A 25,000-nucleotide genomic window follows, 5' to 3' on the forward strand; every position below is an offset into this window, starting at 1 on the left:
ATTGGATAGGATTCTGAGAGATAGTATTTATGATTATTTGTAAAAGCACAGTTTGATTAGAAATAGTCAGCATGGCTTTGTGAGGAACAGGTCATGCCTCACAAGCCTTATTGAATTCATTGAGGATGTGACAAAACACATTGACGAAGGCAGAGCAGTGGACGTGGTGTATATGGAAGTTAGCAAGGCATTCGATAAGGTTCCACACGGTAGGCTCATTCAGAAAGTTAGGCATGGGATTCCAGGAAATTTGGCTGTCTGGATACAAAACTTGCTGTCCAATAGAAGACAGAGAGTGGTAGTAGATGGAAAGTATTCAGCTTGGAGCTTAATGACCAGTGGTGTTCCGCAGGGATCTGTTCTGGGATCTCTGCTGTTTGTGATCTTTATAAATGATTTGGATGAGGAAGTGGAAGGATGGGTTAGTAAGTTTGCCGATGACACGATGGTTGGTGGAGTTGTGGACAGCGTGGAGGGCTGTTGTAGGTTGCACCGGGACATTGACAGGATGCAGAACTGGGCAGAGAAGTGGCAGATGGAATTCAACCCAGAAAAGTGTGAAGTGATTCATTTTGGAAGGCCGAATTTGAATGCAGAATACAGGGTTCATGGCAGGATTCTTGGCAGTGTGGAGGAACGGAGAGATCTTGGGGTCCATGTCCATAGACCCCTCAAAGTTGCTACCCAAGTTGATAGGGTTGTAAAGAAGGCGTATGGTGTGTTGGCTTTCATTGGGAGGGGGAATTGAGTTTAAGAGCCATGAGGTCATGCTGCAGCTCTATAAAACTCTGGTTAGACCACACTTGGAATATTGTGTTCAGCTCTGGTCACCTCATTACAGGAAAGATGTGGAAGCTTTCGAGAGGGTGCAGATGAGATTTACCAGGATGCTGCCTGGACTGGAAGGCAGGTCTTATGAGGAAAGGAGGAGGGAGCTAGTGCTTTTATCATTGGAGCGAAGAAGGATGAGAGGTGATTTAATGGAGGTTTACAAAATGATGAGGCATAGATAGAGTGGATAGTCAGAGACTTTTTCCCAGGGCGGAAATGACTATTACAAGGGGGCATAATTTTAAGGTGATTGGAGGAAGGTCTAGGGGAGATGTCATAGGTAGGTTCTTTACACAGAGAGTGGTGGGCGTGTGGAATGTGCTGCCGGCAGTGGTACAGGAGTCAGGTACTTTAGATAAGCAACTCTTGGATAGGCACATGGTGGATAGTAAAATGTAGGCAATGCAGGGTAGATTGATCTTAGTAGGATAATAGGTCGGCACAACACTGGGCTGAAGGGCCTGTGCTGTGCTGTACTGTTCTGTGTTCTATGTATGTTTTATGTTAAACCTGCTGAGTTTCTTGGCACTTTGTTTTTTTTTGTTCACTTTTATCAGAGAGAGGCAAACAGAGCCAACTTGAAGGTTTCTTCAAATTGAAGGCACCTATTTCTTCAGAGCGCAATTGGTTGTATGCACATTGCCTTGCTTGTCTGTGGCCATAAGCAGCATATTGTGCATTTCAGTTTCTAGTAGCTGACATACAATAATACATAGCTATCTGCTGTGGCCATTGTGTTTTAGTCACCATGGCAAGCCAACAGATGTGTACTGGATGATGAGGGCCATCAACGACACCAACTCCATGGAGTACACATCCAGAGTCTTCAACTACCCCTCATATGACAAGCCCTTGTAAACTTTCTTTGGACCTCCTCCAAGACCAGCAATTCCTTCCTTAGATATGGGGCCCAAAACTGCTCTCAATATTTCAAATGCTATCTGACCATAACGGTAATGGACAGATATTGGGGAGATAGAATGAGAGTTACTCACTGCAGAATTCCTAACTTCCGACCTGTCATGGTATTTATATAGCTTGTCCAATTTCGTTTCTGGACAATGGTAACCCCCAGGGTGTTAATGACAGGATATTCAACAATAGTAATGCAGCTGAACATCAAAGTGTGATGTTCAGTGGTATTACCATATCTTTGAAATGACCATTGCCAGACACTTGTGTGTTGTGGATGTTGCTTGCCACTTTATTAAAATTCACCTTATTTAATATTAATAACTGAACTCTAACACAATTTATTGAATTGTCACAATGTTTTTACAATTGCTTAATAAGAATTTCAAATAAGTAGAGAATTAAAATAGGATATAGAATTATTGACAAGCTTGATGCAGATAATTTTCAATATAAAAATACCCAATATTAAAAATGAAAGTCTGCCTTCAGCAAATAAACTATTTTTGTGCATTTTTATTTAGCTAATGGGGTGACAACCATGTAACTAGATTCAAAATGTGGGAGACAAGTACGGCTCCCACCACTCTGCTTTGCAGTGTTGCGCAACAACCTAGCTGTGAACAACATCTCAGCAGCAGGTGGGAAATTTTTTATCTACGCAGTAGGCTCCAGTCTCAATGCACAGAATCATCGTGCTGCCATTACTTGAGGTTTCTAGGTCTTTTACATGTCAGTTGAAATAAGTGTGTCTGTTTTGAAAATCAGTACTGTAATTAATGGAAAACGTCAATAATTCTTAATTCGCTTAAAGGAACTTCCCATGACTGGCGACTTCGCTGTGATGCCGTGGATGTGTACTATACCTTGTTTGGCCTCAGCAGACCATCTTGCCTTCCTTTACCAGAGCTCGGTCTTGTGCTCAACTTGAAGGAAAAGAAGACTGTTCTAAATCCTATTATTATACCTGAAACGGGAACAAGTGGACAAGAGACTGTAGGCAGTGCAAGCATACATGGATTAATGTCTGGCTTCCAGACAAATGTAAGCGAATAATAGTATTTTCAAGCAATTAATTTTGATGCTGATTCAACTCTTTTTCAAGTTTATTTGCTACAAACAACATTGGCTCATCTAATATTATCTTCAGTTCAAAATTCTCATCTTTGTTCCAACTCCTCCCCAGTTGTCTAGACACCAAGGTCTGAGTTTTCCTTCATCTCTGTCTTTTTAAAAGGGTTGTGAAAGATTCCCTCTTCAACCATATATTTGGTCAGTTGTTCCTTCTGAGGTGCGTTATTAGGTTATGTTTAATAATGCTGCTCTGAAGCAACTTTGACTGCAGTATATAAGCTAATTATGCACTTATTGGACATAATTTAAAAACAATCAAAAATCTATTCTTTTTGCAATGAGTCTCCTTTACTAACACCTCTATTCCAGGATCAGAGCAGGCATAATTTAAGTGCAGTGTTTTCAACCGTTTAATTCTCATTCATCTCCTTCCCTCCAGAAAATTAAGTCATTATAAATACTGTTTCCATCAAAATTAAGGAAGCTCCTACAGATGCTGAAAATCTTAATTAGGCAAGTTTGATCTTTAAGTAGGTTTGGTTGCAGGCTAAACTACTTGTACGAGTTAGCATCTTTTCAACATGAGTGCTGAAAAATTTGAGGTAATGCTCATTCACAAAAAAAAGGTCTGTTCTATGAGGTCATCAGGATGTAGCTTCATTTAAAAAAAAAGTTAATGTTGATGCTACAAAACAAAATGCTGTGGAAGTTCGTATTCTCTGACAGAACCACTTTTAATCCAAGTCTCTTGCCTTCTGATTAGCCATGTTGGAAATTATTCCTTTCATTTTCAGGTTTCTAAGGAAAGTTAATCTGATGAAACATTAATTCTAAATATTGGCTTCATCAAGTGAGTGTTACATCTTTAGGTTTTGTATCTTTCTTTACCAAGTTATCTTCTATAATTTACCTTTAATTTTGTTTCCTTTCCTGTTGCCATCAGCTCTCTGTTGTATTTTACATTAGCAAAAATAAATTCACCATTCCTCAGTCCATTGTGAAAATGATAGATCTCTCTCAACTTGCCTTAAGCTTCAAAAATTTGCTCCATTTGTACATTGTCAGTTAAACTTGCCTTAAACTTAGGGCAAGTAATTGAGTGCAACTATCTTTTTAATAACTAGAAATATGTTCCTACATTTCCACTGAACTCTTTGATCTAGAATGGGAACGCACCGAATTTCTTTTTAACGACACCTATGGGACCAGGAGTGATACTGGTTGATCAAGAGGTCCATATAATCAATGTAAAAACACACAAAGTAATAGAAATGTAATAGAGTGTATACACATCACTGTTATACTTTATTTACAGCGTAGATCACTTAATGCAACTTTGCCTGAAGTAAAACTTAGCAGCACTTCTCACTCGCACCCTCAGATGACTACTTGGACATCGGCGAGATCTGACATCATTTTTGGTAGTTTATTGAGAGTGCCGGTTCATCAGTTGCCAATTAAAACACTGTTAGCAGTATTTAAAACTATGGAATAATTCCTGAGGGTAGAGAATCATTGAAATTTTATGTTTAAAAAACAAGTACACATTCAATTTCTCAATTCCTTCCTTAATCCAGTCTTTCCTTTCCTTTGTTTATTTTACTTTCCATTTGCTAATTTTATTCTGATTTGCCCTGTTTCTTTTCAGTCCTTGAATGTCATTGGTTAAGGAGATAATCTGTTAATCCCAAATATTTTGTTGTGTGTCAAGAAGTTTTAGTGCAAATTATTGTCAATGTATGTGATGTTGGAAGTCTAATTGCATTGGTCATAATGTGCTTTGGGGCACCCTGAAATTGTGAAAGATGTTCTTCCCTTCTTGCAGTGTAGCAGCAGGATTATAAACCTATAATGAGTTTCATCTGAGAGAGCAACCTTAGTTTAGTAGTAGCCCTGCAACTCCAAATTAGTCTTACTCAAGGTATTTTTCAGAACCTAGATTGATAGCTCTGTTTAGTACTGGTTAAGTGTTGCATTGTCTCATGTGTCATCTTTCAGATTAGATATCTGGCCTTCCTGCCCATTAAATTTAATGTAGAAGGCCCCATCACAATGTTTATCCATCAATCACCACGACTTAACAACAGTATAGCTAGTCACTTCTCTCTCTCTCTCCTTTGTGGAATCCTGCTATGTACCGATTGGCTGATGTATGTCCTCTCACCTTAGAAATGAATGAATTTCAAAAGTGCTACTTTGAGAAGCAGTTAAGAAGATTCTGTACAAAACAAAAAAAACCTTAAAGAACTATGGATACTGGAAATCAGAAACAAAAACAGAAATTGCTGGGAAATCTCAGCAGGTCTGGCAGCATCTGTGGAGACAAAGCAGAGTTAACATTTTGGAGTCCAATGACCTCCATCTGAAGGGTTCTGAAAGATGGTCAGAAACGTTAACTCTGTCCTGTCTGTACCCATGCTGCCAGACCCAGTTTTTCCAGAAGTTTCTGTTTTTGTTTGAGAAGTTTCTGTGGCCTTGTAAGGAACTACATAAATGCTTTTTTCTCTTTCCCAGGAAGAGGAGCATCTTACCAAAGACTCTGCTTCCACTGGGTCTGGAGTTCCGCCGATCATAAAGAGAAAAGCTGAGACACCACTTGGTTCCCCATTGGAACCCGGGCAGGTTCTGGAGAAGGATGAAGATAATAAGGTTAAGCTTAAAATCAAAGTAAGGATGTTCTCTTCAATCATTACAAATACAATTTATAGAAAATGGAGAACTCTTCGTATTAATTTAAGAAAACTAAATTGTTGGAAATGCTGAGCAGGTAAAGCAGCATCTACGGTGGGAGTAATAGACTCTATTTCAGATGAATCAGCTTCCATCAGAACTAGAAGATGATCAGCTTTTGATCAGCACAGCATAGGAATTTGGGGATGTCAATGATGCGCTGAAAGGCAGAAGCAATTAAGTGATAAGTTTGTGATACTGCAAGCCAGAAAGAGGCAACAATCATACAAGTTTGAAAACAAATAATGCGCTCACAGGAGATGCACATAGTTGCAACAGAGTGGAGAAAAGGGCATGATGCAGGGAAAATGTCATGAGGAGAATGTGCCTGTGGATCAGGAGTGCAATGGAAGAAATGTACATAGACCCAGGATGTGCACATCACTTTACCAGCTGTGCACCAATAATGTGTCCCAAATACCAGCTCTCACCACTTACCCCTCCAGTGGCTCAGGTGCAGCTCTTCTCTATCCTAGAGAATAAAAAGTAGTGTTAGTTCTAAGTTTTAAACGGCATATTGAGGTAGGAAAACTGTAAAATGAATAAAAACAAAACGAGACCTCGAACTTGTATTGAGCTTTGTTGAAACTGTCTGGGAGATGAAGGACAAATGTCAGAGTGGAATGAAATATTAAAATAGCAATAAGTAATTCAGGATCGTGCTTGTGCTCGAATTGCATTGCTGAATACCTTACTTGGCATTGGCCTTCCTAAAATCAAAACTTGCATAGAGTGTACAAAGCTGGAAAAAGTGCAGTTGCTGTATCGCTGACAGGAATATTTCGAGCCTGGATGATGGGAAGGTAACTGGCATTTGTTGTGTTTGGAGGTGTCAGGAGGAATTATCATTTTGTTGAGGGTGCAGCATGTCATGGAAGGAATAGTCAGTGAATAATGTTAACTTGAGTCTACTTTGCAGCTATTTTCTTCACTCTACCTTTGTATCAGCAGAAAATCTGAATGCTGTTTACTGAATACTTATCCAAAATGATTTTGATATAAAATATAAATAGTTGAGGCCCAACCATTGATCCTTTCTAACCTGCTGAAGTGAAAATATCTTTTTTTATTCCATTATTGTTTTCTGTTCCATTAGCAGTTGTCAATACATATTCTTAATATATACCTTCACATCCAAGATCTTAACCTTATGCAATAATTTCCTATGTGGTACGTTTTTAAATGCCTTTCGGAAGCCGAAATATAATACACCTTGCTGGGTTCTCTTGTCTATCCCTGATAGCTATACCCTAATAGTTTTGTAAAGCATTATTTCCCTTCCATGACACCATATTTCTTAGTTATGTGATTTTTCCAAGTGCTGTATCCCTATTAGCAGGATTCTAGAACTTTCACTTGTATAGATGTTAAGCTATCTAGCTAATAGAAAGGTCAGCTCGGAGAAGGAAAGAATTGGGTGGAAGTTGTCGTTTGTGTACTTTATCTTTAGGAGACTTCCTCTTTAAGACCTCCAGCTACTGTTTAAAAGACTGCAACTCCACCTACCAGTCAGTTTGTATGCAGGTAGCACTTGCATTGAAAGCAGTTCCTGTGCTGTAATATTTATTTTAACAACCTGTGTGTTCCTATTCAATAAACTATGCCTTCCAGCTTTGATGAGTGATTCTTAGAGCAGTATCATCAATATGATGTGACTGGCAGGTGTTTAAAGCTTTGAAACAGTCAAAATGTAAAGAATCCACAAAATACTTAAAGAAACAGTGAAAGAAAATCTGCAGAGAAACAGGAAAAGAAAATGCTGTAGAGCAGTGAGTATAACTTTTAATGAAATATGCCTTTAAGGAAACAGAAATTGGATAGCCCCAGAAAAATTGAACTGTTTGGAACTGTGTACAAGAAGCAGAATTGCATTGTTGCTGCAAGAAAGCTGTTTCTGAAGTTAAAACAAACCAGTCAGACTGGGGAAACAATGTTGAGGACTGAAAAACTCTAATCGAAGCTGGAATTTAAATTTAAATAAAAATCAGAGAATCCCATTACTGCCATTTTGAAAGTAGGAAAATACTGCCATTTTCTAAGAGAAATCGAGAAGACTGAGTAGACTCAAATACTTGCTGTAAGAAATGTTCTAAGAGATTTATTGGAACTGAAGATGTTTGAACCTTCAAAAAAATTTTCAAATATAGTAGTTCTTCCTTTCCCCTCTTCGTTCCCCCACCCTCACCCCAACCTGAGAATTTAAAAAAAAAATTATGTATACAATGTTTTAATAGCCAATTAAGGAAGATCAAAGACATTTTGTCAGAACGTCTGGTAACTTGGGATACAGCAGACTTCTTTACAGTTTTAAATGTTCATGTGGATTTTAGGGAGCTATAGTCTCTGGATTTGGATGTGTCCAATACAGATAAGCAAATAATTCAGGTTTGCTTACCAGTGGGACTGAAGGTCCATGTGGATTTAATATGTCAGGCTTAACAGCTGAGGAGCCAAAAGTTACACAAAAACATATGGACTACATTTAAAAGACCAATTTGGACTCGGATTGAGTTTCTGTATTCGTAACTAGAATTTATGTAATTTGGAAACTTACAGAATCCATGGACCACTTCAAGAACAGATACAGAGGAAATATGCCGATTGGTTAGAATTGTTGAGCTAGTGTTCATGACTATGGAATCTTTCTAAAAAGATTTGCTACATAAATTGAAGCATTAAGGGCTTTAAACTTAATGGGGTGGGGGGATGGGTTAAGTTGTAGGGGAAATTAGAAAACCCAAGTTAAAGGAGAAGGTAAGAGTGCAGATTAGCAATATGGCAGATGGTTACCAGATAATATCAGTGAGGGACAGAACAGGTGAATGCACCAAGGAATAATAAGAGAGCAGGGTAATTTACTGGTAGAACAAATTTAAAAGCTTTGTATATAAGTGCGTGAAGCATTCGAAACAAAATTAATGGCGCACATAGAAACAAGAGGGTATGATTTGGTAGCAGTTACTGAGACATGGTTACTAGGAGTCCAGGTGTGGGAATTGAATATCTGAAGCTACTCAGCATTTTGGAAAGATAGACTGAAAGGAAAAGGAGGTGGTTCAGCTTTGCTGGTGAAGGAAGGGATCAGTGCTTTAATGAGAAATGACGTAAGCATAGTAGACTAAGATGTGGAATCGGTCTGTATAGAAATAAGAAATAGCAAAGGGAAGAAGTACTTGGTAGGAGTATCTATAGGTCCCCAAGCAGTAGTTCCGCAGTGGGGCACAGTATAAACCAGGAAATATTAGAGGATTGCAAGAAAGGCATGATGATAATCATTAGCGATATTAACATGCATGTAGATTGGAAGAATAAAATTGGCAAGAGTAGCCTGGAGGCAGAGTTCATTGATTGTATTAGAGATTATTTCTTGTAGCATTATGTTGTGGAACCAAATCCAGAGCAGCCTGCTCCCTGGTTGGTATTGTGTAATGAAGAGAGATTAATTGATGACATCATAGTTAAGGATCCTTGAGGGAGTTGTGACCATAGTATAGTAGAATTCAAAATTCAGTTTGGGAGTGAGAAAGTGGAGTCCCACAGTAGTGTTCTAGAATTAAAGGGAATTACATAGGCATGAGGTCAGATTTGGCCTGAGTAGATGGGGCAAGAAGGCTAAAAGGTAAGACAGTGGATGAGCTGTGGCAGTTGTTTAAGGAGCTACTCAATTTCTTGCACCTAAAATATGTCCCAGCGAGGAAGAAAGTTGGCAAGGGGGTAAAAACATCCATAGCTAAACAAGGAGGTCAAGGACAATATAGAGTCAAAAACTAAGGCTTACCATATTGCAAAGGCCAGTGGCAGTCTGGAAGATTGGGCAACTTTCAAACATAAACAAAGGGATACTAAAAAAAAATAAAAAGAGCCAAGATAAACAATGAAAGAAAACTAGCACAAATATCAAAAAACGGTAGCCAAAGCTTCAATAGCTATATAAAAGGGAAGAGAGTTGCTAAGGTGAATGTTGGTCCCTTGGAAGATGAAACCAGAGTTAATAATAGGGAACACTGAAATGGCAGAGATGTTAAATCAATACTTTGCCTCAGTTTTCACGATGAAGGACAATAGTACCATTCCTGTTGGAATGTGCAAGTCAGAGGCGATAGAACTTAGAACAATCAACATCGGTACTCGGCAAACTTTTAGGATTGAGGGCAGACAAGTCCCCTGGGCCAGATGGCCTGCATCCTAGGCTATTAAAGGAAGTGGCGGCAGAAATAGTAGAATCCAGAATTCCCTGGACACGGGAAAGGTTCCAGTGGATTGGAAAAATGCTAATGTAATGCCCCTATTCAAAAAGGGAGGGAAGTAATGTATGGGAAATTACAGACCAGTTAGTTTAACATCTGTTGTTGGGAAAGTGTTAGAATCAATTATCAAGGAACCATTTGGAAAGTCAAAACACTTTCTATCAGAGCCAGTATGGTTTTATGAAGGGCATATCATGTCTGACTAATTTGCTAGAGTTTTTTTAAGATGTAACCAGCAAAGTGGATAATGGGGATCCTGCAGATGTAATATATCTGGACTTCTGGAAGGCGTTTGATCAGGTGCCATGCAGAAGTTTAATTCACAAGGTTAGATCATATGAGATTAGGTGTAATTTATTAGCTGGATAGGTGACTAGCTGATGGAAGAAGACAGACAGACAGTCAGGATAAATGTTTTTTTTTCTGGATGGCAAGAAGTAACTCGTGGGGTGCCACAGGGTTCGGCCCTTGGACCCCAGCTATTTGCAATCTACATTAACGACTTGGATACAGGGATTGAAGACTCTATAGCCAAATTTGCAGATGACACAAAAATGGGTGAGACTGTAAATAGCAATGAGGAAATAACCTTACAATTGGATATAGATAGGTTTGGAGCGTGGGCCAAAATGTGGCAGGTGGAGTTTAATGTGGATAAGTGTGAGGTCATGCATTTTGGTTGGAAAAATGGGAAGGCGACCTACTATCTAAATGGGGAGAGACTTCAGGGCACTCTGATGCAGAGGGATGTGGGTGTCCTCGTTCATGAGTCACAGAAAACTAACATGCATGTACAGCAAATAATAAAGAAAGTGAATGGAATGTAGGCTTTTATAACTAAAGAAATAGGATATAAAGGTAAGGAAGTACTGTTGCAACTATACAAGGCATAGGCGAGACCACACCTGGAGTATTGTGCGCGGTTTTGGTTCCCTTATTTGAGGAAGGATGTGGTGGCCTTGGAGGTATTTCCGAGGACGTTTCCCTGATTGATCCCAGAGATGAGGGGTTTATTGTATGAAGAGAAATTGAACAGTTCAGACCTATACTCTCTGGAATTTAAGAGAATGAGGGAGATCAAATTAAGCTATTCAAGATGATAAAAGGTATCGATAAAATAGAAGTGGAGTGGATGCTCCCTCGTGGGGCATCCTAGGATGAGAGGTCATGGTCTTAGGATAAGGGGTAGCAAATCTAAAACAGAATTGAGAAACTCCTTCTCCCAATGGATCGTGATCTGTAGAATTCACTACCCCAAAGTGGGGTGGATGCTTGGACACTGAGTAAATTTGAAGAGGAGGTAGACAGATTTTTAACTGGTAATGGGTTGAAGGGTTATGGGGAGAAGACAGGAAAATGGGGGTGAGAAGCATGTCAGCCATGATCGAATGGCGGAGCAGACTCGGGCTGAATGGCCTAATCCTGCTCTTATTTCTTATGAACTTATAAGTCAGCATGGGCAAATACCAAGATACTACCCTGCAAATTCTAAAAAGCATGTACCCACAGTGGGAAGCCATGAAGAAATCTACAAATATGAAATTCTTGATCTATAATGGCTCATCAATTCCACCTGCAATGCCAGTAGTGCTAGGGCGCAAGAACAATCAATGTGCTTGGATTCCTCAAATGCTTTGGGACGTAGTCAGCACTGAACCAGCAATCGCAGGTAAGCCATCATGCTGTGACACTGCACTAGTTATAACGCGAAGAATTATTCAAACATCAGAGACACCAAGAAACCACAGCACGCTATTCAAGAAACACTTGCAGAATTGAATATCAAAGAAGAATGAAACACCTTACTTTCTTCTGAATGAGTGGACCTAAAATCTCAGCTATCTGCTGTGGAATGAAAAGTGAAACTTCGAGATCAAAACCTGAACAACTAGTTCAGAATAAATTAAAATTGAGAATAAGGTCTCGGAGACTAAGAAGTCTTTGAGGGATACCTACATTCAGTTCACAAATATGAGCAAATAGCTGAAAGAGCAAGAAAGAAAGCAGGATGAACCATAAATTGTGAATTGTCAATCCAATGCAAATATTATCACTCTGTGGTAAGATCACCAGCAACTTACATGTAATACAGATCAGGTTCAGCATGAGTAGCTGCAGAAGCATCTAGCTCGAATCCAAAACAATGCTGGAGGAAATGACAGATATGCAAAAACAGATGGCGATACATAATGCACCGAGTAAGGAGCTGTGGTCATTTCAGAAATAACTGGCAGCAATGCTGATTCTCCCATGAGAGAACTTGAGCAGCAACACAATAAACCAAGCAACCGCTGAAGCAGCAAGTAGAAGAGGTCGAGGTTTCCAGGAAGACGTTGAAAGAATAAAACAACTTGATTAAACAGGTGCAGCAGACAGTACTATGAATAACAGGGAAAAACCAATAATACCTCCAGATAAAGTCGTCATCACGAGATCTCAGCATTTCAGTAAACTGCCTTTATTATAATAACTTACAGATTGGCTTGTTATTATAAATATTTAAACTTTCTTTTGCAGAGGAGGGAGATTTTGTATGCCTACTTAGCCTTGAAGAGATTTCACCTTATAAGAACTCCAGTGCATATAGCTGCAACTCTGCCTCCAAGTTAGTGTGACTTGTTGGCAACACATACTAAAACCAGTTGCTCTGCTGAAATATTTGTTTTATAACTTAGTGTATTCACTGTTTTAAATAACCAAAACAAAGTAGCCCTGTGGAGTGATTACAACGAATTTGTAATGACTACATACTAGCTATTTAGTATGTTTTAAATCTTATCGTAGTAAAATTGCGGTGTGACATTTCTGCCTTATGAGAAAAGGTTATTGATGCTGAATTTTTATTTTGTTTTAGTTTTCTAATTCTCAAGAAGATGAAGAGATTGACATAGACTCTGTTCATGATAGTCAGGCTTTCATTTATCACCAGTTAAACATACTTGAAAGACCATCCACTCCAGGTAAGAAAAATCTCAAATTGATGCATTTACTGTGAGAAGAGGGCACCAAGTGGTACACAGAGTTGGAGTTATCTGACATATGCCAGTGCGTATTTATTGTGTTACAATTTCAGATGAAATCATCAAATCGCATTGTCATCTCTGACCAGACTGCCAGCTTTATGATTTACTTAGGGATCTGAAAACATTTGTTAAAAATAGTCAAAAGCTAGGATTGAAAGGATTTAGTAAAGGAATACAGCTAAAAGATTCCATTGTTTCGAACAAGCAGCAAGTTAAAACAGTGATGCAATGTATAATACATGTGCAACTTATTTCTAACACCCAGAATTAATATGTAAACTTGGATAATATACTTTGATCGAACAACCCACAGTGCATATTAGATATCACATGATCAACTCTGATCCCGTAGATTTCTCAAAATGCTTCCAGACGTTAATTACATGATCGGTCATCGAATTTCATTAAACTTCAAAGGATTGCAATTCTTTACTTTGGAAGACCTAGCCTTGAAACTCCCTCTCAAAAGACCCTCTATCATGGGCTCCTCAGCAACTGCTTCTCCTGTAGATCACCCTCCTGTCCTGGATCCACACTTCGTTAGACTCCAAAAACTGCATGCATAACATATTTACAGGCACGACTCCAGCTTTTTGCCAATGGCTAACTTCAGTAAGTTAGATTATTTTTGTGCTTTTGCTGAGCTCTAATCTTTCTATTTAAATCAAGCAAACACTTTTCAGCCCTTAATGACACCCAACTTTTTGTAAACCACCACAACTTAGTCTTAATCGTAGAGATATACAGCATGGAAACGGACCCTTTGGTCCAAATTGTCCATGCCGACCAGATATCCTATATAAATCTAGTCCCATTTGCAGTATTTGGCCTTTATCCCCCTAAAACCTTCCTGTTCATTTACCCATCCAGATGCCTTTAAATCTTGTAATCCTACCAGCCTCCTTCACTTCCTCTAGCAGCTCATTCTATATATACACCACCTTCAGCGTGAAAAAGTTGTTCCTTAGGTCCCTTTTATATCTTTCCTCTCTCATCTTAAACCTATTCCCTCTAGTTTTGATCTCACCCACCCTGCGGAAGAGTCCTTGCCTATTTACCCTATAAATGCCCCACATAATTTTATAAATCTCTATAAGGTCACCCCTTAACCTCCGAGGCAGCAGGGAAAATAGCCCCAGCCTATTCAGCCTCTCCTATAGCTCAAACCCTCCAACCCTGGCAACATCCTTGTAAATCTTTTCTGAACCCTTTCCAGATTCACAACATCCTTCCTATAGGAGGGAGACCAGAATTGCATGCAATACTCCAAAAATGGCCAAATCAATGTCCTGTACAGCTGCAATGTGGCCTCCCAACTCCTATAGTCAATCCATTGACCAATAAAGGCAAGCATACCAAATGCTTTCTCACTATCCTATCTACTTGCAACTCCACTTTTAGGACTTTACTATCTCCTGGAACAGTTTCTGTGTGATTTGTTTTTAACAGCACAAATATTCAACATTCTTGACTTCATTTGTGCAGTTAAATTGTTTGCAACACAACTAAAAAGCAACACTTTAAACTTGGATTCTATTTCCATTCCCCTTGACACACTTACTGACTCTCAGTCCCTTCACACGATCTTTGAACCCCTTTCCAGTGATCCCCGAACTCCCCTCAGAGCCAATTGAAAACCTCACAATAAACAATAGCTCCTCTATTACTGTGCAGAATTGAATGTCGTAAACGTAGTACACTTGGAATTACTTGTTCTAGAAGTCTTACCAATCCCCAAATTGCTGGAAAAATGGATATAACTGAAGGATTTCATTATAGTTGTCTCTACAGTTCACTCATTGTCAAGGTACAAACATATCAATGGTCAGGAACTGAAATCCATGAAAAGGTACAAGTTTTAAGCTTTCAAAAAAACAGCAAAATTAAAAAGTAAAGCTGAATCTGCCAATTAAATAGAGTCAGCATATATTAGAAAATAAATATATTTGTCTTGTTTCAATATCAACTGTCTTCAGAGCAAGATCCTCAACAACAGTGAAGTACCCTTGCCAATAATTAGTATTTGAATTGAATATTTGCTTTTAGTCATTTTAGTCCAAGAATGTACAGGTTAGGTGGATTGACCATGCTAAATTGCCCATAATATTCAGGAATGTGTAAGCTAGGTAGGTTAGCAATGGGAAATGCAGGGTTACAGGGATGGGTTGGGTCTGGGAGAGATGCTGTTTGGAGGTTTGATATGGACTTGGTGAGCTCTATGTCCTGCTTTTACGCTGTAGGGACCCTGTTATTTATAGTGATTATGCTATTGCCTATCAATGCCATTCAGCACGGCTCATTGTAGACCAGTTGCAAAGTTCAGTAGGCTACTGAAATTGCTGTTAAACAAGTCATAGGAAATTGTATGAAAACAGAAAAGTTGACATGCCCTTTGATTAAACTGCCTTTATTCAGTGCACCTCAATTCAACAACACCCATGTATGCATATGTTTGTGCAGACCTGTATGTCCATTCATGTTGTTAATGTTATGTTATCATTGTTATGTTATCAATTATATTGAAAGTCAGTACAAAATGTATATAGATACACAAATTTTCATATTTATAAAATAAAAACCAATGTGGTTTAAAAAAGTAATTATATGCCATTTTCATAGGAAAAGAAACAACAGCCATAGAAAATGCCATGATTTCCAATTCAGCTGCTCCACTTCCTTCACTTGGCAAAGAATCCAGTTCATCGAGACATGGGGAGCACCATCACCACCACCATCATGAACACAAGAAAAAGAAGAAAAAGCATAAACACAAACATAAACACAAGCACAAACATGATGGGAAAGACAAGGAAAAGGACATGTTTACTTTTACAAGCAGTCCAGCTAGTGGGCGGTCTTTAAACTCTCCATCAATTTCAGATTAAATTATATGGTGAACCATCTAAGCAGTTATCAAACATTTATATCAAATGTATATCAAACATTTTCAAAAGTAAAGGACTGAATGTGAAACAAGGAAGACTACTTCTGCCCCTTTCTTTTGTCAAACTTTTAGCTTTCTGAGGAAATAACCAAAACTGCTGTCAACAATGATCAAAGTACATGTCGAATGGAATCTAAGCCTCATTCCACTTGTTTGATGTGTTTAACTGGCTTAAACTAACATCTGCTGGTTTGTACAACTGACAATCATTGCTGCTTTCAAACTGTTGAAAATAAGCACCCTACCCCCGATCCCACCCTACCCCATCCTTCTAATTAATCTTTGTAACCATATTTTCCTAACGTGTCTACTAGTCTAGCGGGATCCTGCTTTACATTTCTCACTCTGATTTTGTGCTTGTTCAAATTTGTTGTTGGAAGTTGGGGGTGCAGTAGTTTTTCCAAGTAAAACCTTGTATATAACAAGCATAACTAAAAATGATCATGCTGTACAGAAAAGAGTTAGAGCCTGAAAATCCTGAGAATCTGTTGTACCAAAGCAACTGTTCCTTGGGTAAGGATATAGCTCAATCCCATATATAATGGTGAAAATCTTGAGCTTGTCCACAACCTCACTGAATATGTAAACTTGATGTAGAAAGTGGGTAGGAAGGGAAATAGGACAGAATTGGAAAGTGGTGGGGTAAAACGAGCGGAATCCAGGTGGACTAAGCTTGTATTTTCTAATCTCTTGCAAGCAATGCATCTCAGTTCCACAGTGGGGCCTATTGAACGAAGCTGCCACTGCTCACTGGCGTAGATGCACACTTAGTGATCCATCTTCCTCAATGATTTAGTTGCAAGTTGTTTTAAAAAAATTTAATGAGTTTACTGCCAACTTATTTTGCCTTTTAGTAGTTGCATATAGTTAGAAATCTCACTTGGGATACTGTATTAACTAATGATGGCAGCAATTCTTTTAGTTGCACCAAAGAACTTATGGTACAAGATATTTTAACAGACAATGGTTGTATTGCATTTACTCTGGTTTGATCAGAACTCAGGTGGGTCTGTGTAATAAAGATTGGTCTTTAGCTGTTATAGTGTCTGTTACAAGTAATTGTTTTCTTTTTTCTTATTGGCAAAATGTCTTTTCTGTCCCATTGTTCAAGCACTTCTTATTTTTCATTAAGTTTGCACTTTTCTTATTTACAATTGTTTGTTTCCAATATTTGTTTGAGTCATATTGTACAAACCTCCATTTAAAATTTCTCTTCAATCATACTCCTCAAAAATATCCCCAAACACAGTACAGCAAAAACCATATTAGAGCAAAAAAATTCTCTCTTGATACAGCTGTAACAACAGTTTCTCACCTACCAAACTGTACGGTCTGTCTGCCCTTTTAAACAATAGAAGCTCCAATTCCATGTTTTCCTGACTTTGTACAACAGAACCAAACATGATACATTGCAGCATTCCCTATCAAGACTTTAACCCTTTAACTTTACTATCAGGCTATCCTATAATTCCCAAACACCTGAGATTACAAACTCTAGTTTACACTGTTCATTCAGCTCATGTTCACTACAGCTGAATAGGTCGTGGAATTGGTGAGTTACAACAGTGATGATTTAAGTTTTTTAACTAACTATTTACTGCAGAAATATAAGGATACAAATTACTTGACAACAGGCTCTAAACTAGACTATACATGGCCAACCATGAAAGATCTAATAAATTAAAAGTATTTCTCACTTTTATACATCAGTGCTCATTAACCTGCTATTGTTTTAAATATAGCTAATAATACTTTTTCTCGGCTATATTAAATAATAATTATTGAAGGTCAAATAATTTCTACATCATAATATTTTGCATGGCCCTGCTAATTTGGGTATAGATTTGCTGAGTCGTGCATCTAAAATACGGTGAATAAGGTTTCTTTTTGTAAATTCAATAATGAGGGCATTTTCCATGTATACCTGGTAAAGGTAAAAGCTGCGACTTTTTACAGGCTTCTGTTTAGCAATACGTCTAACTTTGTAATCTTTTTCTTGTACAGGGAGATTTTGAAAGTGTTTATAAACTATGGATTCAGTGTATAATTTTAAGAAATTAGTGCATTTATTTAGTACATTACAAATTTTTTTGTGATGGATACTAACATACATGCAGTAAATGTAATTAATCAAATTAATTTTTTTAAAGCTCAGCTATGGTTTTCATACTTGTCTACAGTGCTAAGACACAGTTTGTGAATATTACATCAATTTTACTTTGAAAATGTATGTACTTTCCATTTATAATTCTGATGTAACGCTATGACAAAAATCAGCAAATATTATTTCTAAACTCGTTATTTTTAAAAAGTATATATTTGGTGCAGAGTTTTTTCAATGTATTTGTTTTAGTGTTGAGTTGGAAATAATAATAGAAAACTAATTTAAGAGTACAGGACATCAATGCAACAAGTATTTCTAATCTTATTAAAGTTTGCAAACAAAATATTCTGTAATAATTTGTCCCCCCAAGAATTAAAACCATGTTACTTTTATGCTGTATTTGTATACTCACCTCTTGAAAATTATTTGATTTAGAAAATATTGTTTAAAAGATCTTGTAAGCTTTACCAAGTTGTCTCCTCCATAAATTTGCCTTTGAGACTGAAATGCTAAATCTTCAAGTTTCAAAATTCAGCGCCTATTTAGTTACAATATAAGGATGCATTAGTCCAAAATTACTACATTCTGGGCTGGTACCAGATCTTAGAAAGGCAGCAAAAGTTGGACATCTTTTGAAAACAGTAGTACAAGACAAAAAAGAAGGCTGAAGATTTAGCATGGCTTCTTCCATCGTGATAAACAAGATGCTTAAAAGTCACAAATGCATACTTTAGATTATTCTGATTAAAATGGTTTTAGTTTTATCAGCCAAGTGTTCAGAGAGTAGGTCAGTCCAAACGTGATGTGAATTTCTTCAATTGTGTGTTTGGCAGTTTTTTAAAATAAAAAGATATGGTTATTTACACTTGTTTCATCTTGATTTTTCTTCTGGATTTGTTTTCAACCTTACTGGTTAAAATAGATTATTGTGGCATTTGTGTATTAATAGCCAGGCCCAATGCTTCTATTAATGAAAGAAATTCATCTGCACTAGTTTGCTAAGAAATCATATCTCTTAGTTGTTTACTTTCTTGAGAAAACAAATGTTTTCATAACTGGTGTAAAATCTAGCTTGTCATTCTCTTATTCTTTTATTAATTAGTAAATTTTTCGAGAGGAGAAATCTTGGTTGTAATGTGTCATTGTTCTGCAGTTTTCCAAAGTTGAGGAAAATCTTTGAGGATATATGATGAACTCAGTAAGTCAAAATAAAGTGGATCATTTTTTGCAATCCCTAATAATCTGTAGATATCTGAGTAATAACAAAACTGTCTAACATAGAGAGGAGGGCATATTTCCAGAGTATAAAATTGGAAGAATATATCTGTGTAAGAGAGAGCATTTTTTTAAACAAATATGACACAAAAAAAAACTGGATGTCGAAGGAACTGCAGAAACGCCTAAAAGGATACAAGAAAAGCAGACAGGATACTGACAGAAATAGTTTAACATAAGCATGAAGTAGTACACTTTGCATACAAGAAAGGTAGATGGCACAATAATTGAATTGGGAAATGAAATTAGATAGATTAAATAATTTATGGAACAGTCTACATAAAGTATTAGAACCTTGCTTGTAGATGCATAATGCAATTAGAAGACCCACCTCAGACTGAAATAGAAAAGCAAGTATGTAGGCAAATTTCACAAAATATTAGAGAGTGACAGTGGGGGATTTCAATTTCTCCAACATTTACTGAGGTAGTCATAGTGTGAAATGTTTAGAAGTAAAAAATCTTAAAATGTATTGAGGAGTTTTTTAAATCTCTATGTAATAGGCCCTACATGAGAGGGGAGCAGTCTTGGGCTTAATTTTAGATAATGAAGCTGGGCAAGTGGTTGAAGTATCAGAGTGAGCATTTTGTAAATGGCAATCATAACTCTATTAGATTCAGATTATGTTAAGAAATGAATGTCCTAAACTGTTTTTTTTTAAATGTGATCAAGTATGATTTGGTCAGATTGGACTGGGAGCAGATTCTTTTAGGTAAATTCATGTCAGAACATCGGGATACATTCAAGAAAGAAACAGTACAGGGCCAACATGTTCCAATCAAGATAAAGGGTGGGACCAACCAATCTAGAGAACCCTGGATGTCAATGGATTCCCAGAATTGGATAAAGAGAAAAAAGGGAGGCTTATGGCAGATACTGAGGGCTCGGAACAGCAGATGTCTTAGAATATAGAATGTGCAAGGGGGTACTTGGAATTGGGAGAACAAAGAGACTGCATGAAAGGATAATAGCAGTTAAAATAAAAATCCTAAATTATTTTACAAGTACGTTAAGGATGAAAGGATAACAAGGGAAAGAGTAGAGCCCATTAAGGATTGCAGAAGTAATTTGCACCTGGAGCTAAAGGACGCAAGTAGGGTTCTGATTTAGTACTATGTGTCAGTGTTCATTAGGGAGAATTTTGATATGGGTATAGAAATCAGGGAGAAGAACTGATATAATTAAAAATTTAGCATACTCAGGAGGTTCTAAGTGGTCTGACAGGTTTAAGTTTGATAAATCTCCAGGGTCAAATGAAGGGTATCCCAGGCTGTTGAGTGAAGCAGGAAGGAAGTAGCACAGGCAATAGTTTTCAATTCTCTGGCCATGAGAGGTGCTGGAAGATGGCCAATATAGTACTGTTATTAAAGAAGGGCGATAGAGATAAACCAGGAATTTACAGGTCAGTAAGTGGTGGGGTAACAATTCTGAGGGGCAAAGTTAATCTGCATTTGGAGAGGCAGGGATTAATCCAGGATAGTCTGCAGGGTTTTATTAAGGGGAGGTCATGTCTGACCAACGTGATTTGAATTTTTCAAAGAGGTGACAGCAATGGATTTGATATAATTTGCTCAGACTTCAGTAAGGCTTTTGATAAGGTTGCGCGTGGGAAACCAATAACAATGGGATCCAAGGAAATGTAACTAATTGGATCTAGAATTGGCTGATTGGTAGGAAGAAGAGGATGATGCTTGAAGGGTTTTATCTGTGACTGGAAGCATGTATCCAGTGGAGTTCTGCAGGGATCAGTGCTGGGGCCCTTCCTGTTTGTGTTATATATGAATGATTTAGACTTGAATGTAGGTGGGTGATCAGTAAGTTCGCAGATGATACAAAAATTGGTGGGGTGGTAAATACTGAGGAGGATAGCCCTAGATTGCAGGATGATATAAAGGGGCTGATCAGTGCTAATTGAAATTCAATCTAAATGGGTGTGAGGTGATGCGCTTGGGCAAGACAAACAAGGCAAGGGAGTGAAAGAGAAACCAGAACTATGGATGCTGGAAATCAGAAACAAATCAGATATTGCTGGGAAAACTCAACAGGTCTGACAGCATTTGTGGAGAGAAAGCAGTTAATGATTTGTGTCCAGTGACCGTTCTTCAGAACTGATTGTAGGTAGGAAAAGGTTATATATGCTGAAGATGTGGTAGAGGGAGGGAGAAGGAAGAAATTATAGGTGGAGATGAAGCCCAGAGAGTTGGGCAGACAGGAATAGGTAAAGGTCACCCTGGGAGAATGAACAGCTGACTATGTTTGTGATAGCAGCCCATGTGATGACAAAGCTTGGTGTTTGTGGATTGGGGTGAGGGCATGGTAGGTGGTTTTCAGGCTCGAAAATTATTGAACTCAATATTGAGTACAGAAGGTTACAGGATTCCCAAGTGGGCAATGTGGTATTATTCTAGTTTGCACGGAGCTTCGCTGGACACTGCAGCAAGCCTGAGACACAGATATTGACCAGAGAATACGGTGGTGCGTTGAAATGGTGGGCAACTGGAAGTCCAGGGTTGTTTTTGCAGACGAAACATAAGTGTTCTGCAAGGCAGTCACCCAGCCTGTGCTGCGTCTCCCCAGTATAGAAGAGACCACATTGTGAGCAGTGATTACAGTAGGCCTAAATTGAGTGAAATACAGGTAAATCACTGCTTCACCTGGAAGATACGTCTGATGTCATGGATAGTGAAGATGGAGGAGTTATACCTTCTGTGATTATGTGGGAAGGTGCAGTGGGGGTGATGGAAGATGTTGGGAGTGGAGGACACAAGGGTGTCCCAAAGGTTATGGTCCCTGTGGAAGGCTGACAAGAGAAGGGAGGGGAATATATATCTGGTGATGACATCCCACTGGAGGTGTGGAAATGGTGGCTAATAAACTTTGGATAGATGCTGGTGGGCTGATAGGTGAGGACAAGGGGTCCCTATAGCTGTTGTGGGGAGGAAGCAAGGGGGTGAGGGCTGAAGTGCGGGAGATGGGTCAGACCTGGCTTTGGGCTCTGTCAACTACTGCAATGGGGAATCCTCGGTTGAAGAAGAAGATGGGCATTTTGGAGGCTCCCTTGTTGAAGTTGATATCATCAGAATAGATGCAATGGAGACAGAGGGACTAGGAGAATGAAATAGACTCTTTACAGGAAGCAGGATGTGAGGATGTATAGTCAAGGTAACTGTGGGAGTCGGTGGGTTTGTAGTGGATACTGATGGCCAGCTTGTCCCCAAAAATGGAAACAGATGTCAGGGAAGAGAAGGGAGGAGTCAGAGATGATCAGGTAAAGATGAGAGCAGGGTGGAAATTGGAAGCAAAATTAATAAATTTTTCCAACTCCAAATGAGAGAGAGAAGCAGCACTGATGATGTCATCAATGTTCTGGAGAAAGAGTTGTGGATGGGGCCCAGAGTAGGACTGGTACAAAGGAATGTTCGGTGGACCCAGCAAAGAGATAGGCAAAACTGGGGCTTGTGAGATTACCCATGGCCATGCCTTTGACCTAAAGAAATTGGGAGGAGTTAGAGAAGTTGTTGTTCAGAGTGAGGATGAGCTCGGCCAGTACAGTAGTGGGCTGGTGGATGGGGGTGGTCCAGGCCTTTTTTCAGGAAGAAGCAGACAGCCATGAGACCATCCTGATGAGGAATGGATGTGTAAAGGAATTGTATGTCCATGGTAAAGAGAAGGCAGCTGGAGCTCACAAACTATTCTGAAACTGACATAAAGTGTCAGAGGAATTGAGGATGTAAGTGGGGAGGGACTGGACAAGGTGAAAAAATTGAGTTGAGACAGGAAGAGATGAGCTCCGTGGGGCAGGAGCAGGCAGAAACAATGGGTCTGTCTGGACTGTCCTGTTTTGTAGATTTTGGGAAGGAGGTAGAAGCGGGCTATGTGGTTTTGGGAGATTATGAGCTTGGAGGCAGTGGCAGGGTAGATCACAGGATGAAATGAGGTTAGTGACCATTGTGGACAGGATGGCCTGGTGTTCTGTGGTGGAATCATGGTCCGGGGGGACATGGGAGGTGATACCTGGGAGTTGACGTTTTATCCTCCACGATGCAGAGGTCAGTACACCACACAGCAATAGAACCACTCTTGTCAGCAGACTTGATTACAAAGTTAGGATTGGATCTGAGAGCACAGAGTGCAGTCATTTCAGAGGGGAATAGGTTGGAATGGATGAGTAGTGCAGAAAAATTGAGGCAATCGATGTCACAGTGACAGTTCTCAAAGAACATGTCGATTGCAAGTAAAAGGCCAGAGTGAGGGGTCCAGGTGGAGGGAGAGTGTTGGAGGTGGGCGAAGGGGTCTGTGGGATAGGGAGAGAACTCTTGTCCAAAGAAATGGGCACGGCAGCAAAGGCAACAGAAGAAGAGTTCAATGTCATGTGCCTGAAATTCATTAAGGTGAGAATGTGCGGATTCAAAGCACAGAGGATGAAACCTGAGTTGGAATTAATGCAGGGTGAGTCTGAGCTGGAAGCAGTCACTGAGGAATGTGTTGTGACTGTGCAAGTGAAGTTTGGCAAATACGTTGTCAAAGACCAGGAGCAACAACAAAAGTAATGATGGTGAACAAGAAAAAAGAACAGGAATGCTGTCAGAGAGTGCAGCAGAACTTCTTCAATGTGGGCACAGGTGGAAGAGATGTGACAGTGAGTTAAACACTAAACAAAGCACCAGTTGAGCCCTTTGCTTTTTTAGTTTCTTCCTTTGTGGGATGTTGGCATCGCTGGTAAAGTCAACATTTGTTGCTTGTCCCTAAAAGCCCTTGAGAACATGGTGGTGACCCCTGTGCAATTCCATTCGGCAAAGACAAAGTTGCCATTTGAAGCATTTTGAGACAATTTGAAACTTGTGTTTTAATCATTCAGGTAATTTACTGCTCAATCGCTAAGAATCTTTTTAAAACAAATATGTTAGTCAGAATAGCAAGTCTCATGATGCTAAAATAATTCACTTTAGAGACTGCCACAGCATTTTGACACTAGAATACAAGCAGTTGATATCAGGAGAGCACTTAGTCAATGTCCACAACAGGAAGACCAATTTATGGGCAATGATAGTGAAATCAAACAAAGTGTAAGATATTTAACTGCTAACAAGAAAAATCATACTATAAGTTGCAACACGGAAAATATGGAAAGAATTGTAACAGTGTGGCCAAAGTATTCCTCTTTGTATGATGGCCACCCAAACAAAATCTAAAAGCTTGAGTGGCAACTTAAAAAATGTGCAGGGTGGGAATTAGCAAAAAGTGCAAGTCCAGGTCGGGTCAAACGTTTTGAGAGGCTGGGTTATTTGCTAAAGCAGTTGATGAATTCCCTGCCTATTTGATGAAAATCACCAAACAAATTAACTGTTCGCTGGAAACAAGTCTTCAACATTGATGACACAGGGCTTTATTGGAAGTATATGCCTCAAAACACACACCTTTCCAAAGAGATGACTGCAGGCTTTAAATTTATCAAAGACCACAGCCCTGTTGCTTGGTAAATTGGAACACTATAGGAGATATCAAGGTTAAGTCCTTAAGAGACATTCCAGTCTAAGGCACCAAAGGTTTTATTGTGAGGAACATTGGTGTGCTATTTGGCACTCAAATAAGACATTTGAATGTCAGGCCTACTCTTTCACATCCCTATCATCCCTGCTTGTAAGGATATCTTACTTAAAGAGATTGCTGCTTCTAGATAATGCCCCTGTGCATTCTGTCAACCTAGATATTTTGTTGGAAAATATTAAAGTTGTTTTTCTGCCACCACATAAAACCCGTGGACACATTCAGGGCTTATCTCCCAGCTTATCAAGGAAATAAATGGTTATAATAAAACAATAATTGGTGAATATTGGCATGCCTACAACATCCTTAAGAG

At 38.8% G+C, this 25,000-nt stretch overlaps 1 protein-coding gene across 3 annotated transcripts in view; it reads left to right on the plus strand.

The window, feature by feature from the left end:
- Positions 1-18,728, plus strand: part of taf2 (TAF2 RNA polymerase II, TATA box binding protein (TBP)-associated factor) — a 111,980-nt gene extending 93,252 nt beyond the window's left edge. For 2 of the 3 annotated variants that reach the window (XM_048595493.1, XM_048595496.1), the window contains 4 exons: positions 2,558-2,787; positions 5,332-5,484; positions 12,649-12,754; positions 15,437-18,728. In XM_048595493.1, coding sequence (XP_048451450.1) covers positions 2,558-2,787; positions 5,332-5,484; positions 12,649-12,754; positions 15,437-15,702 — 755 coding nt within the window. In that variant the 3' untranslated portion in view covers positions 15,703-18,728. The remainder of the gene's footprint in view (positions 1-2,557; positions 2,788-5,331; positions 5,485-12,648; positions 12,755-15,436) is intronic. The other variant, XM_048595495.1, reaches the window with a different exon arrangement.
- Positions 18,729-25,000: the final 6,272 nt, after the last annotated feature.

The sequence above is a fragment of the Rhincodon typus genome, chromosome 4 (genome assembly GCF_021869965.1).
Source record: "Rhincodon typus isolate 14 chromosome 4, sRhiTyp1.1, whole genome shotgun sequence".
In the NCBI taxonomy this organism is placed as follows: domain Eukaryota; kingdom Metazoa; phylum Chordata; class Chondrichthyes; order Orectolobiformes; family Rhincodontidae; genus Rhincodon; species Rhincodon typus.